This window comes from Sitophilus oryzae, unplaced genomic scaffold, assembly GCF_002938485.1.
Source record: "Sitophilus oryzae breed Bouriz unplaced genomic scaffold, Soryzae_2.0 scaffold_165_pilon_pilon, whole genome shotgun sequence".
NCBI lineage: Eukaryota > Metazoa > Arthropoda > Insecta > Coleoptera > Curculionidae > Sitophilus > Sitophilus oryzae.
Window position 1 is genome coordinate 1151341 of NW_022146347.1, and position 14740 is coordinate 1166080.

Here is a 14740-nt window from a genome sequence, read left to right on the forward strand (position 1 = left end):
AAACAGGAAGTGACCAAAAACAAATGAATACGTCAATTAATCCTAATTTATGTCATATACTAACATGCCAAATCTCGTTTTTTTATCTGAAAAAATAAAAAAGTTATAGGGGGATGAGGCACTTTTGAGACGCACCCGGTATAGGCGCTTTAACATTTGACTTTCCCCCCAAAAAACATAAAGGACACAAGAAAGGTGAAAAATACCTTCACTTCTGGCACAGAAAAGGCCTTCTAGTCTTGTAGTATCTATCCTTGTAGTACTTCCTACATTTTTTTGTGCAAATAGAATTTCAGATGTATAGTCTGATGCTGGTTTATCCTGGACGATCAAATAACTTTTTAAAAAAATAACAAACCGAAAAAGAATAAATGGAAATGAAACAACCTCAAAACTTTTATCTTCGAAAAAGCTTCAGAATTTTCTAGAATATTTTTTTGGCATTTATTTACACCATCCTCTACCTATAATGTATATGTCATATATTATAAGAGGTATCACACTCTAAAATTAAGAAAAAATCTCACACGAAAAAGTTGATGAGGATTTTTTTGGAAAAGTGTCTGAGGAATAATAGAAAAGTAGCAAGCCATAGTCTCCGAAATCACTTAAAAGACTAAAAATGATGTGACCTTCAATTAGACTAAAATAGATGAAATAAATCGCGGCAAGGTTATTTTGCTTTCTTCGAATTACTAGTTTTAATCCTCTAAACAACAGATGAATTATTATTACGTCCGAACAAGTTTATTTCTTTAATATTATGATATTTTAATTTTACGATTGGCTTTGGTTATTCGAGGTATTAATATTTAAGAGCTTACACTTAAAATAGTAAGCGGATGTAGGGAATATTGAGGAATTTAAGAGTTTTAAAACACGGGTTCGTTTTTAATTTATGGCTTTTTTATGGATGTTTTCGAAACCAAACGTTACATCTTAGAAAATAAAATAAGTCAAAAGGAATTTTAATGTGGCGCTAACAAAATGAAACAAAGAGAAGTAATTAATTTTTTGTTAGTAATTAACTTTAAAGTAATATTTTTTTCAGAAATACCAACACGATTTACTTTCTTCTATTTGAATATGCGATTACAAGTTTAATGAAAAACAAATGTGCAAAAAATTTAAGGTATTATGAGATGACTTGTGGCCGATTTATTATGGATTTCTAGTGTCTAACGTTACATTCTCCAATCGTACCGTTTTCACAAAGTCCAATCATTTTGAGACTGATTTTTTTATAGCCAATAGCTTATCATCATCGCCTAACGCAAAGAACAACATATTTACCAGGTCATGTTACTGGCATAGAATGTGTTTTTGCCTTTGGCATCTCTGAATTTTTTTACCACTCCAGTGATTTATTGGCTACCAACTGTTTTGTTTTGGTTTTGTATAATTTGATATTCAACCAGCCTTAAGAGTTATCAACTCAGTTACCATCAATCTGAAGTTGGTTAAAGAATACCTAAAGATGCTGAACAATTTAGGCAAAGAAAATAAAGTCTTCCTATTCTGGGTGTCAGTTCGCCAAGGGTAGAAGGTACTGAAAAGGCAAACGATCTAGCTAGAAAAGGAGGAAACACTCCACTAACTGGACCAGAACCATTTTCCTTCTCAAATGGAAACCAATTTAAAGCAGACCCCATCCGTAACCTGGAATGGGAATCCCCCAACGGTCTAAAATGTAGAATGTTTTTTTACTTACTCAAATACATTTTATCCCATGCAAATTAAATGGGGAATATACCTTAGACTTTCTATGTGCTGTATGTCCATTGGCGGTAGACAAACAAACAAAAGTATGTCCTTGTGTGCTGTGGACTGTGGACATACTGCTGTTTGTTTGTCATTGCCAGATGAAGAGTTTTTTTGTACTAACTTCTTTATATTTTGAATAATGCTACTTATAATAATGAATGGAACTGCGACTGGGAACCATTTAGTTGGGAATACAGACCGTGGTAGCAGAAAAATAAAGACAAATTTCACGTCTAAAGGTCAGTCAACAGTTTTGTTTCATTTTTTTCAGATATCATCAAAACTAGATTTTCCACATCTACAGTATTGGCCAAAAAAGGATGAACCAATACCAATAACTGCGAAGAAAATCAGATTTGAGGTGTTAAATATCAAAATTATTTTATGTACCTTTGTATGTTAAAAGGTTAATACATTCTCACCAAAATACTACAAACATAAATTCTTCTGTTAATTTTATCAGTTATAGATAAGAATTGGCAAAATGTTGCTTTTTTGTCTTGGACAAAAGAATATTTTGGAAACTAAATATTTTCAAAATTGTTAGTTTTATGAACAATTGCGATTTAAAAACATTTGAGCTCTTGTGAGATATTATGCCACGTGGAACTGAGAGAGGAGATGTCTCTATAAAAAGAAAACCAGGGCGACCTAAAAAAGTTGGTCCCAGTGTGATAGCCATAAAACGAATTTCTTCACAAGATCCATTTTTGCCGTCAACGAAGATAAAAGCAAAACTTGAAGAAATAGGCTATCCGCCAGTGAGTACAAGGATGATCCGACGTAAATTAGTTAACTAGAAGTTGTTTTCCCGAAGACCCGCCAAAAAACCACTGCTATCAAAAAAAATTGAAGGCGCGATTAGCATTTGCTAAGGAACATCAAAACTGGACTGTGGCACAATGGAAAAAAGTTTGTTTTAGTGATGAATCAAAGTTCAATTTGGTGTCATCAGATGGAATTCAACATGTAAGAAGACCTCCCAACACACGATTGCTACCAAAGTACACGCGACCCACTGTAAAACATGGTGGGGGCTCAATCATGGTATGGGGCTGTTTTTCTGGGTATGGGATGGGGCCTCTCCATAAAATTGAGGGCATAATGGATCAGTTTGGCTACAGAGACATTTTACAAAACTTTTTAGTACCTTATTTGGAAGAAAAAATGCCAGTTGTACACTAATTTAAGTAAATTTTAAAAAAACAATGCTATTTATTTTTATAGCACTGACACTAGACTTGAAGTAAATATAGTTCAAATTTTAATTTTAAACATATCAGAAAAAAAACATTATTTTCAAAGTTCATCCACTTATGGCCAATAATACTGTAAGTGTACTATTTTTATTTTTTTATCCATTTTTTAAGTATACTAGTTTTTCCGTAAGTTCCTTGCAAAAAGCGTGGCAGTTTTTCCGTTTGGCCAAAATTCGAAAAATAGACAAAATGCATCTGGAAAGTCTGCTCCTCAAATATTATAGGACGTTTTGTTAATATCGACCTACGATTTTTATATAACAGGTACATTGTATACACACTTTCTTCTTTTTCTTTTACATCACTGAATCGTTGCAGTAGAACAAACCGCCGCGTCCATTAATTAAATAAAAGTTGAAGGAGACCGGTTTCCACGGCACACCAACCCAAACGCACACACGCCACACTAATATAATTAATGCTAGAAAACTCGTATAATCCCGATAAACGAATAAGGCGAGAATGCTTTACGAGCGCTTAAAAATTAAAAGATAACCGTGTTTCTTTCGTTCGAATTAATTACACCGGAGATAGTTACGATTGGATTAAAGACACAGACGTAAACGCAAGAAATGTAAATTAAAGACCGGCGATGGTTCTTGTGTTGGTGTTTTGTAGTACCAACTATCATTTTTCTCCTTAAAAACGAGGAATAGATAAGTTCTATCTTGGTGGAAAAAAATTGGTTGATGCTTGTAAAGACGTAATTACTAGTCGTTTTAAACAGATAATCATCCCAGGCAGAAAATTAAAAGATCGGTTGTAATGGCAATATTGCAACTGAAATATTATGTAGAAAAAAATTTAGAATAAATTATGTTTTAAGTCACACAATGTTTTTACCACATATTGTACAGATTATAAACTTATCGTCAAAAACATTGTTTTTCGTGGTTCCAATTTTCGGAGTCGCGCATTAGTTAAGTTACTAGTTTGCGCACATAGCACGCTCACTTATGGCCTCTAAAATTGTTTAAACGCGAGTTTATTTTTTGCGCACAGGAAATTTTACTCGTTTGCTCATCGTTATAAAAACAATTTTCGTACCACGAATTAGGGAAAGATTTTTATCTGTATACATATAGCATACCTAAATCTGTGGTTTTACTTGATACGTATTGATTGAACAGGTGTAATGTAAAAACGTTATGTGTAGATGGGGCTTAAAATTACAAATTAAAGGCCGGCAATGATTACTGCGTTGGCATTTTGTATCAAACCATCATTTACCTCCTTAAAAACTTGTATGTAGTTCTGTCTCCTCAGTGAAAGAAGTCGAAGCTTGCAAAGAAGCAATTACTAGTCGTTTCGAATGATAATCATTTGACAGACTTAAATTGATGGAGTGTTTCTCTAAAATTAATGTTGTTTGGAACGACACTGTTGCAACCAAAATACCCACGAAAAAAGTTCATAATTCTTTACTAATATCAAACTAATATTTGCTGAATTGCAAACAAAATATAATTTAGATAAATCACTTCCTAATGTAAAAAAATATTCAAGTCGAATTTTAATAGAGATAAATTTTGTTCATAATATTTTTCTTCAATATTATTAAATTCAAGGGGTATCAAATTATGTATTTTTTCCCTTTTTATTCTTGGTTTTAGGTCGTTGGGGTTGTAAAGATGTTACTGGTTTTTGTTTATTATTTTATTTTTATCGACGACTTTTCGACAGTATGTCTTTTTTAAGTCTCTTGTAGTAGTGGGAACTATCGAATGAATACTATCGAAACATTCGATAGTTGCAATTCATTCGAATAATTCGATAGTTAGTAAGAAAACATTCGTTGAAAACTATTCGAATAAAAATTATCGAATAGATCCGTCATCTGCCTTGAAATATTGTATTCTAGTAATTCGGCAGTAAAAACCATTCATTTATAAAATTCATTCATTTATGAAATTCATTTATTCGTCAGGATCGATTATAATAAAATATTAACTGAATTTTAGTTGTCGCCCGGCGACGTAGGTTTCTTTCCGAGAAACCCGACAGCGGTCGGTGGCAATGCTATGAAAGAAGCCGGCATCTTTGATTTTTTGCGGAGTCAGATATAGATAAGGACACATTATTTTTTTATCGAGGTGCTAGTATTTACACAGAAAATACATTATGAAGGGCGCTGTTGCCATATTTTGGTATTAGTTGATATTAGCAAAGAATATTATTGTTTGGCTTTAGTTAGTTAGGGATAGTATGTCTATATATTCTGCATTTTTTTTATTAATATTCTGTTGTTACACTGCAATAATACTTGTTATTTTGGATGTGGGAAAATAAGTTTTAATGTTTTTAAGCAAAGACTGGTTTAATAAATAATAATAACAGTAATAATTTGTTATACCTATTAACAACAAAATTTAAAATCATTTAATATAAATATTTTTTTTAAGTAGTAGCAAAATATAAACAACAAATTAGATGTCAAAATTATTTATATTAGATCCTATTTAAAAATAATATAGTCTCTATTTTTTGTGTGTGGCAACGTTGGTTTATTAAATAATAATAATTACAGAACTAATTTGTTATATTAACAAATTTTAAAATCATGAAATATAAACATTTATTAATTTTCTAAGCATGCAGTGTAATGGAAGGAAAATATAAATAAAAAATTAGAAATCAAAATTATTTATATTAGGTGCTTTATATTACTATTTAAAAATTATATTTACTTTTACTGGCATTTACTTTAAAAATAAATGAAATATTTCTTCGCAAAAACTACATGTAAGAGAATTAGCATAAACAAAATACAAACATCGTTAACTTTTTTTTTAATTGGCACGTGTAAAACTTTCATATTAATTTTCTCACCCCATAGTTGTGAGTTCGATAACCATTTACTTAACCACATTACTTAAATATGATTATTAAGTTCAACTAATTCATATTATTAAAACATCTAAAATACAAATATGTATTTTTAAAATTAATTGTAAGTTCATCTCATCTCTCTTAAAAATTGCTACTTCTCAAAATTTCCCATTAAAAAATAGACCATATACCATATAAAATTAAATAATTGAAAGATCGGACTACGGAAAACTACACAAATTTTCGGAAAAATTTTGACCACCTGCACATGCACACAATCGTCAATAAATAAAATTAAAAAATAACTACTATTTTAATAAACGCAAAAATAGCACAGTATTTATACGGCGAAGTTATAAAAATTTGGAAGAACTAATAATGCACTGACGCATACAAAAATCAAACGAATACTAAATTTCATTTGTCAAAAGCATTCCATAGTCGTGGCTCAACGATAACCATTTAGTCGCACGGCGAGGTTGTCACATATGCTTTAGTATACAAATGAATGAATGATTTTATTCGAATAAAACCATTCGATAGTTCAAATCATTCATTAATTAACCATTCGATAGTCTAATTCATTCGATAGTTCCCATCGCTAGTCTCTTGAACGTAGATTCCTACAGAATTAAAATTATGAAAAACATAAAAACATATATAAAAAATAGGACAAATAACACATATTAAAACTATTTTATCGTCTTGGATAAAAAATAACTATTATCAATGTCATTCATAGGTCTAGAAGGTTTCTCTGCGATTCTGCAAAAGTAATTCCCTGGGTGCCTGGGTGGTAAAAAATACAATACATTATAAAATTACTGTTTCGATTCTCAACTTTAATTAAAAGGGGTCGGTAACATTCAATAATACTCCTTGATAATTTATTATCATCATGCTGCCATTAATTAACAAAATTGGATTAATCTATCAGCCGTTAGAGACCCTACCTAGAGTACTAGTGTTATCTCTCTGCTCTCTGTATCTCCGATGTCTAACCTCTTGTTAAATCCTTAACCTCAAGTTTGATAAACTAATTTTAAAGAGATTAGTTCGTCTAATGGAGTAAAATGTCGTAGTTGACAGTTAAATTCCGTGGCAAATTAATATGATTACCGCGATTGCGAGAATATTTACCGCCTCTTGGCTAAACTTCAGCACAAAGTTAATGAAATTGTCCTGACGATGGAAGATTTTTCAACGGTATAAAATCAAGCATCCTTTATACAGGATGCGATAAATAAGACTAAATAATTCGGGAGATGATTGTGAAGGATTTTGATATAACATATTAATCGGGGTTTTGGGTTTCTGACCAAATTTGTTTTTTTATACAAGGTGAACCAAAGTCACAATATACATGTCATTCCTAGGTAATATTTCTTTTTTTTAATTGTTCCATAGTACATGTATATGTCAAAGAGAATAAATAGAACAAATTCCATAATAAATGAAGGCATGTCCAAAAGTACACCATAGAGTACGTCGGTTGGTATTTTTAGTTTATACGGGGTGTGTCATGTAGCAATAGCTAATACCAACATTTTTCGCAAATAGTCTTTCATAAGCTCCTAAGTTGGTATCATTTTTTAGAGATGCATTTTATTTTAATTTAATATTTCAGTAATCGATGTATGGTTAATATCAAGCAATTCCAGTATAGTTTGCCAACTATAAGGCTTTTTTAACTAATTTAATAATTTGTTATTGTTACTTATTGCATTGATTGGCAGCTGCTTTTTTAACTGCTTTACGTATCCCATAGTTCCTGGAATATAAGGGTGTCCCAATATTCCGTAGACATAGAACTACTACATATTTTTGGAATCAAAATAAGTTCATAGGACACAATTTACCTCTATACAAAGATGTTTATATATATATTGGGACGCCCTGTATGTGGCCAATTTTTATGACATAGGCGGGTCACTTCTATTTGTATCCATGGGCGTTATCTGCTATCTCAATACCCAATAATCTATAAAATTGATATTTGAGCTTTTTCGTTAAATTAACCCTTTCTCTGATATACAGGGTGGTCCGAATTGTATTCGGGAAACTTCGGCAGCATATTCTGCAGATAAAAAAATCAATACCCAATAATCTATAAAATTGCTATTTGAGCATTTTTGTTAAATTAACACTTTTTCTGATATACAGGGTGGTCCAAATTGTATTCGAGAAACTTCAGCAGCATATTCTGCAGATAAAAAAATCAAAAAAGTCCATATAAATTTATGTCCTAAAATGCTTCGTTTTGGAGACACAGGGTGTAGAAGTTTCATTTTTATTTCGAAGTATTTGAGCGTTTTTTCGAATAAGCTTTTGTTTGTTTATTATAGAATTTATTTCATTTGGTTGATACACACTGTATATGTAAAAAAAAACAATATGTAGAGACAAAAAAGTTTTTAAATTGACTGTTTAACATTAGAATACTATCAAACTGACTAAACCTATGAAACTATTATCCCAGATAAATATTATATGTATAATACGCTATTCAACGTTGTAATGTATTGAATTAAGCGCGACTTTATTTTGTTTGCGCCACTATCGAATTGTATTAATTAACGCTAATTAACTATTTATTATTACGTCAGACTTGACGGCAGTATTCTGTAACGGTGGGGTCGGTTTTATCCCCGGCAGTTAAGCTCATTATTGCACAGTTGACACGACAAAATCAATGAAGCTCACCGACGATGTTTGCGACGCAGATATTGATGTCTGGGTTATTAAATTTAACTCTTCATTGATTGCGCCTTCCTTTGTCAAATTTATTACCATTATAGAGACGGTTAGCGCACCCGACTGCGAACACAATACCGTCCGGTCCGTATAATTTCGATTAGTATTATTATTATTATTATAGATTGCTTGTTCATTGTTAATGTATACAGTATGTCCCCGGATTGTCTTTACAAGAGGAAAAACTTTTCTATTATTGACATTTTCAGAAAAATTCATTCTTCATAACAATTTCTGCTTGTGGTTAATCCCAGAAAAAAATTAAGAAAAACATGAAAATATGGATGAATTTTTTGTCCTAATGGTTAAAAGGCGTTTCTATGGTAATATCAATTCGATTTCTTTCTTTGATAGATGCATAGATAAATGAAACAAGTTTAAGATTGGAAAGTGCCCATAAGGACAATGTAAAAACTATTTGGCGCTATTCTTGCAACGATCGAGACTCAAAGCTTTTGAAAATTTCGCAGCGATTCGGCTTTTTCCGGAATTATATCGCCAAATATTATTTATTTAAATTTATTATTTTTAACTATTTCAAGAAACTTTATTTTATATAAGGACATGTATGAAATACCTATGAAACATTGGAAACCGACGTGGATCCATGATGGTTTTTGCAGTTCACAGCACAACTTTTTAAGTTTTTAATGCACTTTTTCACAATTATCATGGGTTTGAGTAAATAAAACTTAAATTAAACTCACAAGATAGCAATAATTACTTTGAAAATGGACACTTTAAACACTTTTCGGGATTTTTTCAATGAGAGCGGTCTGACTTTGATTCAATCAGCAGCTGACTTTGACAAGAGATATGGACAAGAGAAAATTATTTCTGTTTTTGTTTGCGGTTGTTCTTAGCAACAGATCGCGTACAACGGTCGCGACCCAAAATTTTGACGGGCATCCGCCTTGAGGCATCCCAATCTAAATTTATTTCCTTTATCTATGGATAGATGGTTATTATTAATAGATAGGCAACTTATAATACATTTCAATTTTATTATACAAGGGCGCCTCTGGTAGTCGGAGGAAGAAATACTATGGGAAGTGAGGGGTGCGGGGAAAGGGGGTTGTTTTAGTTAATTTAAAATAAATTTAGACATACATGTAAGAACATTTTGTGTGCTTTTAATTAGGTCGAAAATATTATAAACGATAAATCAACTTAATTAAAAGCATACAAAGTGTTAATAATGTCGGATATTAATTAAAAAAATATTAAAAAGACTAGTAATAGTATATATTAAGTTGTTACAGTTATAATTTAATCTCTGCCGGTTTTCAGCAAATAGCAGGCAGTTTTACATAATTTTCCTCCCTTTGAAGTGAATTGGAAACGGCTATATAATTTTCGTGTAGGCAAGATTCCCAAATTAAATCAGATTTAATCATCTGCTGATCATGCTAATATAACGTAACGCGCGTCCTTAATTCCTTACATGCACCTTAAAAAAATTAAATAACTGCTCAGCAAGTAGCATTTATTAGCAGTACTAATTTAAAAAAATCTATTACTGTAAGTAGATATATTTGATTTACTTACCATTGTATCCTTCGAAAACCCGGTGTTCTCCATGATAAAAAATAACTAGAGTCTATACAAAACAGAAATTTCTGAAGGAATTTAATTTTACAATAATTCGACAAATCAAAATGAAATCAAACAAAATGGAATTATAATAATTTCATTATTATGATTCCATTTTAAAGAAAATCGTTTTCCAAGACATAGAACCCGTTATAAATAATATCAATATTTGCTAGTAGCCGTAATTAATTGTAAATACCAAACAATTAAAAGCAATTATTAAATTATGGATTTTAATGAAGCAAAGCCCCGCTGCTCGGTATTTCCACATTTTTTAGATCGGGTGCGATAATAACAGGGTTTTAATTAATATATGTAAATAAAAGGCAAATTATGCCGAAACGCATTCGAATTAGCATGAAAATTCGGTCTATGCATTATTTATCAGCCAACCGACATTAGATAATTTAATTTAGTTATTTACTTTCGCCAACGAATACATCGGGTTGATTCGTAAGCTTAGTGGCATATTTTGAATTCCGGGGCAAAAAAGTTAAAAAAAAAGTTGGATCTTGTAAAGGAATATAATTTTTCCAAAAAAATCACCCCTACGTTATAGAATGGTAAATTTGAGTATCCAAATAAAAGATTGTTTCCTTTTTTCAGATAAGTGGAAAGCCATGGGTATTGATGCCAGATACAAATACGGGAGATTTAACGAAGTTATGCAACCACAAACGAAAATTGATGGCGATGGCTTCGATGGACTGCAAACCAAACGATGCCGAATCAAAAATGAGAAAAGGTAGGATACTATTTTTGCAATTAAACGTACATTATTATTGATAGCGAAAGCTCCAACAATGAAAGGGATTTTTTTCATTTTGTATGTGTATGGTTTCTATTACTGATGTTATGTCTGTATGTCTGACAATAACTCAAAATGTATATGGAGTATATGTAGGGAAATAATAGATCGTGATAGTGTAACAGATGGTAATATGATTGAGGGAAATCCCGAACAGATACCTGACGAATATAATAAATATCTAGTTACAATAGTTCCGAGCTTATTAAAAGAATTAGAATCAATGCTGTTTAACTGCAAGATTGAGAATAACCAAAGATATTTAAACTCGGAGTTTAAATATCTTTGAGAATAACACTTAATCAATGTTTTTGAGACCAGTTTAGACACTGGAGTTGTGTGAACAAGCGAGTACATACTGTTCGGAATATCTTAATTTTTATCGACATGAAGATGCTATGATAGCGAACGTGTTTATTAGTTTTTATCAAAATACGTTCAGTTAGTCTGGGTGTTGCATTTTCTTTGTCACTTAGTACAGGGTGGCGCACCTCACTCGCCTCGGTTGATTTACGAAAACAGAAAGACGTAGAAACAAAATATTTTATGGGTATATGTGGGGAGGCAATGTGGGGCACAATTTAAAATTATTTTATTAAATACACAGGGTGTTTCAGAACTAAGATCCATACCAAAGTTATGTTTTTTCTTATGGAACACCTGGTATTTTATTTAATTTTTGGATTCTTGTGCCCCAAAAAAGCATTAATATAAAGGTTAAATATGTTTAAAATCTTTGGTTTTTGAGATATTTAAAGATATTTAAATATGCATGCTGCAATAGAATAGATGATTAACACCTTGTACATTACTTTTCAGAATTAATTCAGAATTAATCTATTTTAAGGATTTATTTTATATAAAATCTTCGTTATTTCAAATGCAACACCCTGCATTTTTTAAAACAAATCGAAGCAGATTCAAATACTCTTTCAAACTATATTAGGGTTTCCTATATCTATCTAGCTCAGAATTTGAATAAAAAGCGATTTTTCAATAAAATGACCATCAAGATGGCTGGTGACACCATGGCAATTTGCTAGTGGTAGTTAGTAACTATTTTCAAAATCGACTTTGTTTTATATATAAATTTACCTACAATAGTTTGATAAGTAAGTATTCATTATTTTATCAAGAAAAATAAAGCTGTATCTGCGAGCGGAACGAATGCATATGTTACTAGTTACTAGTGATTTTATTTTGTGAGAAAAATTGTTTCTTCGCCTCAAGGACTTATGTTCAAAGACATCCAATCAGGAATCTTCCTGATAAGCGTACCTTTGAAAAACTACTTGTCCTATTTCGCAGAGCTGGTAGTGAGGTTTATAAAAAACCTATTAGGCAGAAAACTTTCGTTGGAAGTGAAGAAAATGAATTTGCCGTAATTGGTTCTTTTATAGAAAATTCATATATCTACAAGTCATCCTAAAATAAATCAAAGAACAACTTCTTTGTTTTTCTTGATAGAATAGCAAATACATATTTAATAAACATTATTTATTAAACTGTTGTAGATAAATTCAATAGAAACAAACTGGTATAAATTTAAATAAAGTTCATAAATTAGCTTCGATTTTGAAAATAGCTACTGTCGACACTAGCCCTCTTGGATTTTATTGAAAAATTGCTCTTTATTCAAAATCTGAGCTAGATAGGTATAGGAAACCCTAACATAGTTTGAAAGAGCATTTGAATCTGCTTCGATTTATTTTAAAAAATACAGAGTGTTGTATTTGAAATGTTGTTGTTTTTATGTAAAATAAATATTTAAAATAGACCAGCAATTTTTGATCCCGCTGTATACATTAAGCCAAGAAATCAAATTTTACAGTAAAGTTTATTTCTTTGGTATAAAAGTCAGCACAAGAATTAATTCTGAAAATAAATATACAGGGTGTTGGTAATCTTTTTTATATTTATAGCATGCATATTTAAATATCTTTAAATATCTCAAAAACCAAAGCTTGTTTAGCTTGTAAACATATTTAACCCTTATAATAAATACCATATTTTGTGTCCAAGGATCCAAATATGAAATAAAATACCGGGTGTTCCATAAGAAAAAATATAACTTTGGTGTGGATCTTAGTTCTGGCATACCCATTTTAAATTATACACATTGCCTTCCCACATATACCCATAAAATATTTTGTTTCTACATCTTTCCGTTGTCGTATAATTAACCTAGGCGAATCAGGTGCGCCACCCTGTATAACAATTTTCAGCCAGTCAAATCCAATTTTCCCATAATACAAACTTCTAAAACACGAAAACTATGCCTGCATTCGAAACAGCGTATCAGCTTTTGCCTTTATATTCGGAGGGTAAAATAAAATAAATGTTAATTAAATTCGTTTAGTCCGATTTGAGTTTGGCCCGTGTTTGTTGAAAATTTAATTGGACCGGTGTGCGTTAAAGTCAAAATCAATATACACACGGTTGTTGATTGAAAATTTAAAACCACTTTCCGATTTAATTAGTTACGGGCCGAATCGGAGCTGGAAATTAAATTTTTTTGCATCGGCCAGAGTCGGGATAACTGTTTTTTTTTTCGAACACTGTTCGGGAAAAAAAAATCTGGAAAAAAGATGTTACGGGCGGTGTTTTATCTACTGTTGTTCGCTTTTTTTTGTTGGAGTTGATTTGGGCAAAAGCTCAATTTTTGGAGCTTTTTTCATCAATTTTGAAATGTATGAGGGTGGCCCATTAATGAGGGGAAGTCTAATATCGTCGTCGTAATTTTTTTTATACAGATGTTGCATGGTTTATAAAGGTGCATATCCTAAAAATATTTTTTTGTATACAGGGTGGCACCTCTCATACGCCGCTGAGGCTAGGCTCCAAGGAGAACGACAGTTTGTATTGAAATGCAATTTTGTGAGCATATGTAGGTTAATTCAGAGCACTTTATAAAAATATAGAGAGTTCTACAGGGTGTCCCCAAAAAAAGTTACATATCAAAGTTGTGTTTTTTGTAATAGAATACCAGGAGTTTAACAAGAGAGGTATATGACTAAAATGTAAGGTTTTTGACATATTTAACATTTGCTAAAAATAAAGAACAATTTTTAAATTACAATAAAAGCTACCCAAATTGGAATTTAGCCCGTAATAGCCTAATATGTGGTTAAATTAACTATTGTACGTTAAATCAAATTAAAACTTGATCTAAAAAGTTATACAGGGTGAGAGTGAGACAACATTAATATTGAACACTGGTCACCTTTGAAAGCGTGTTACACTTTTATTTTAAATGGAACACTCAGTATATTATTTCGATATTCAATCGAGAATTAATGTCTCTTTAAAATACTATTAAGGTTTCCTACCCCTTAAACAAACATTTTCCTAGATATTTTCATTTACATGATTTGATCTGAGTAGATGTTTATTATTTGATAAAATCTAGGTGGCTGGTGATATGTCTGACGTTACTTCAACAAAGCTGTTTAATTAGTCCAACTTTAATAACTAGTTATCATTTTGTGTCAGTTAAAACAAAAAAAATTCTCAGAAATTTGCCGAAAATGCAAACTTATTCTACATCAGAGAGAATTGATAAGATTCTACTAGTCGGTGAATGCAGTGTGCATTCACCAATTAATAGAATACTTAAATGCTCCTGATTTTATCTAGTCTGAATTTTTTTTGGGGATATGTTCAAGATAATATTTACAAAACTCGACCAACTATTGTCGACAACATGAAAGAAATTATTGTAGCTGCTTTTCGA

At 31.2% G+C, this 14740-nt stretch overlaps 1 protein-coding gene across 2 annotated transcripts in view; it reads left to right on the forward strand.

Moving 5' to 3' along the window:
* The window catches only part of LOC115880805, a 409568-nt gene that overhangs the window by 287888 nt on the left and 106940 nt on the right, over window positions 1–14740 (forward strand). For both annotated transcript variants that reach the window (XM_030898097.1, XM_030898098.1), the window contains exon 4: window positions 10806–10944. In XM_030898097.1, coding sequence (XP_030753957.1) covers window positions 10806–10944 — 139 coding nt within the window. The remainder of the gene's footprint in view (window positions 1–10805; window positions 10945–14740) is intronic.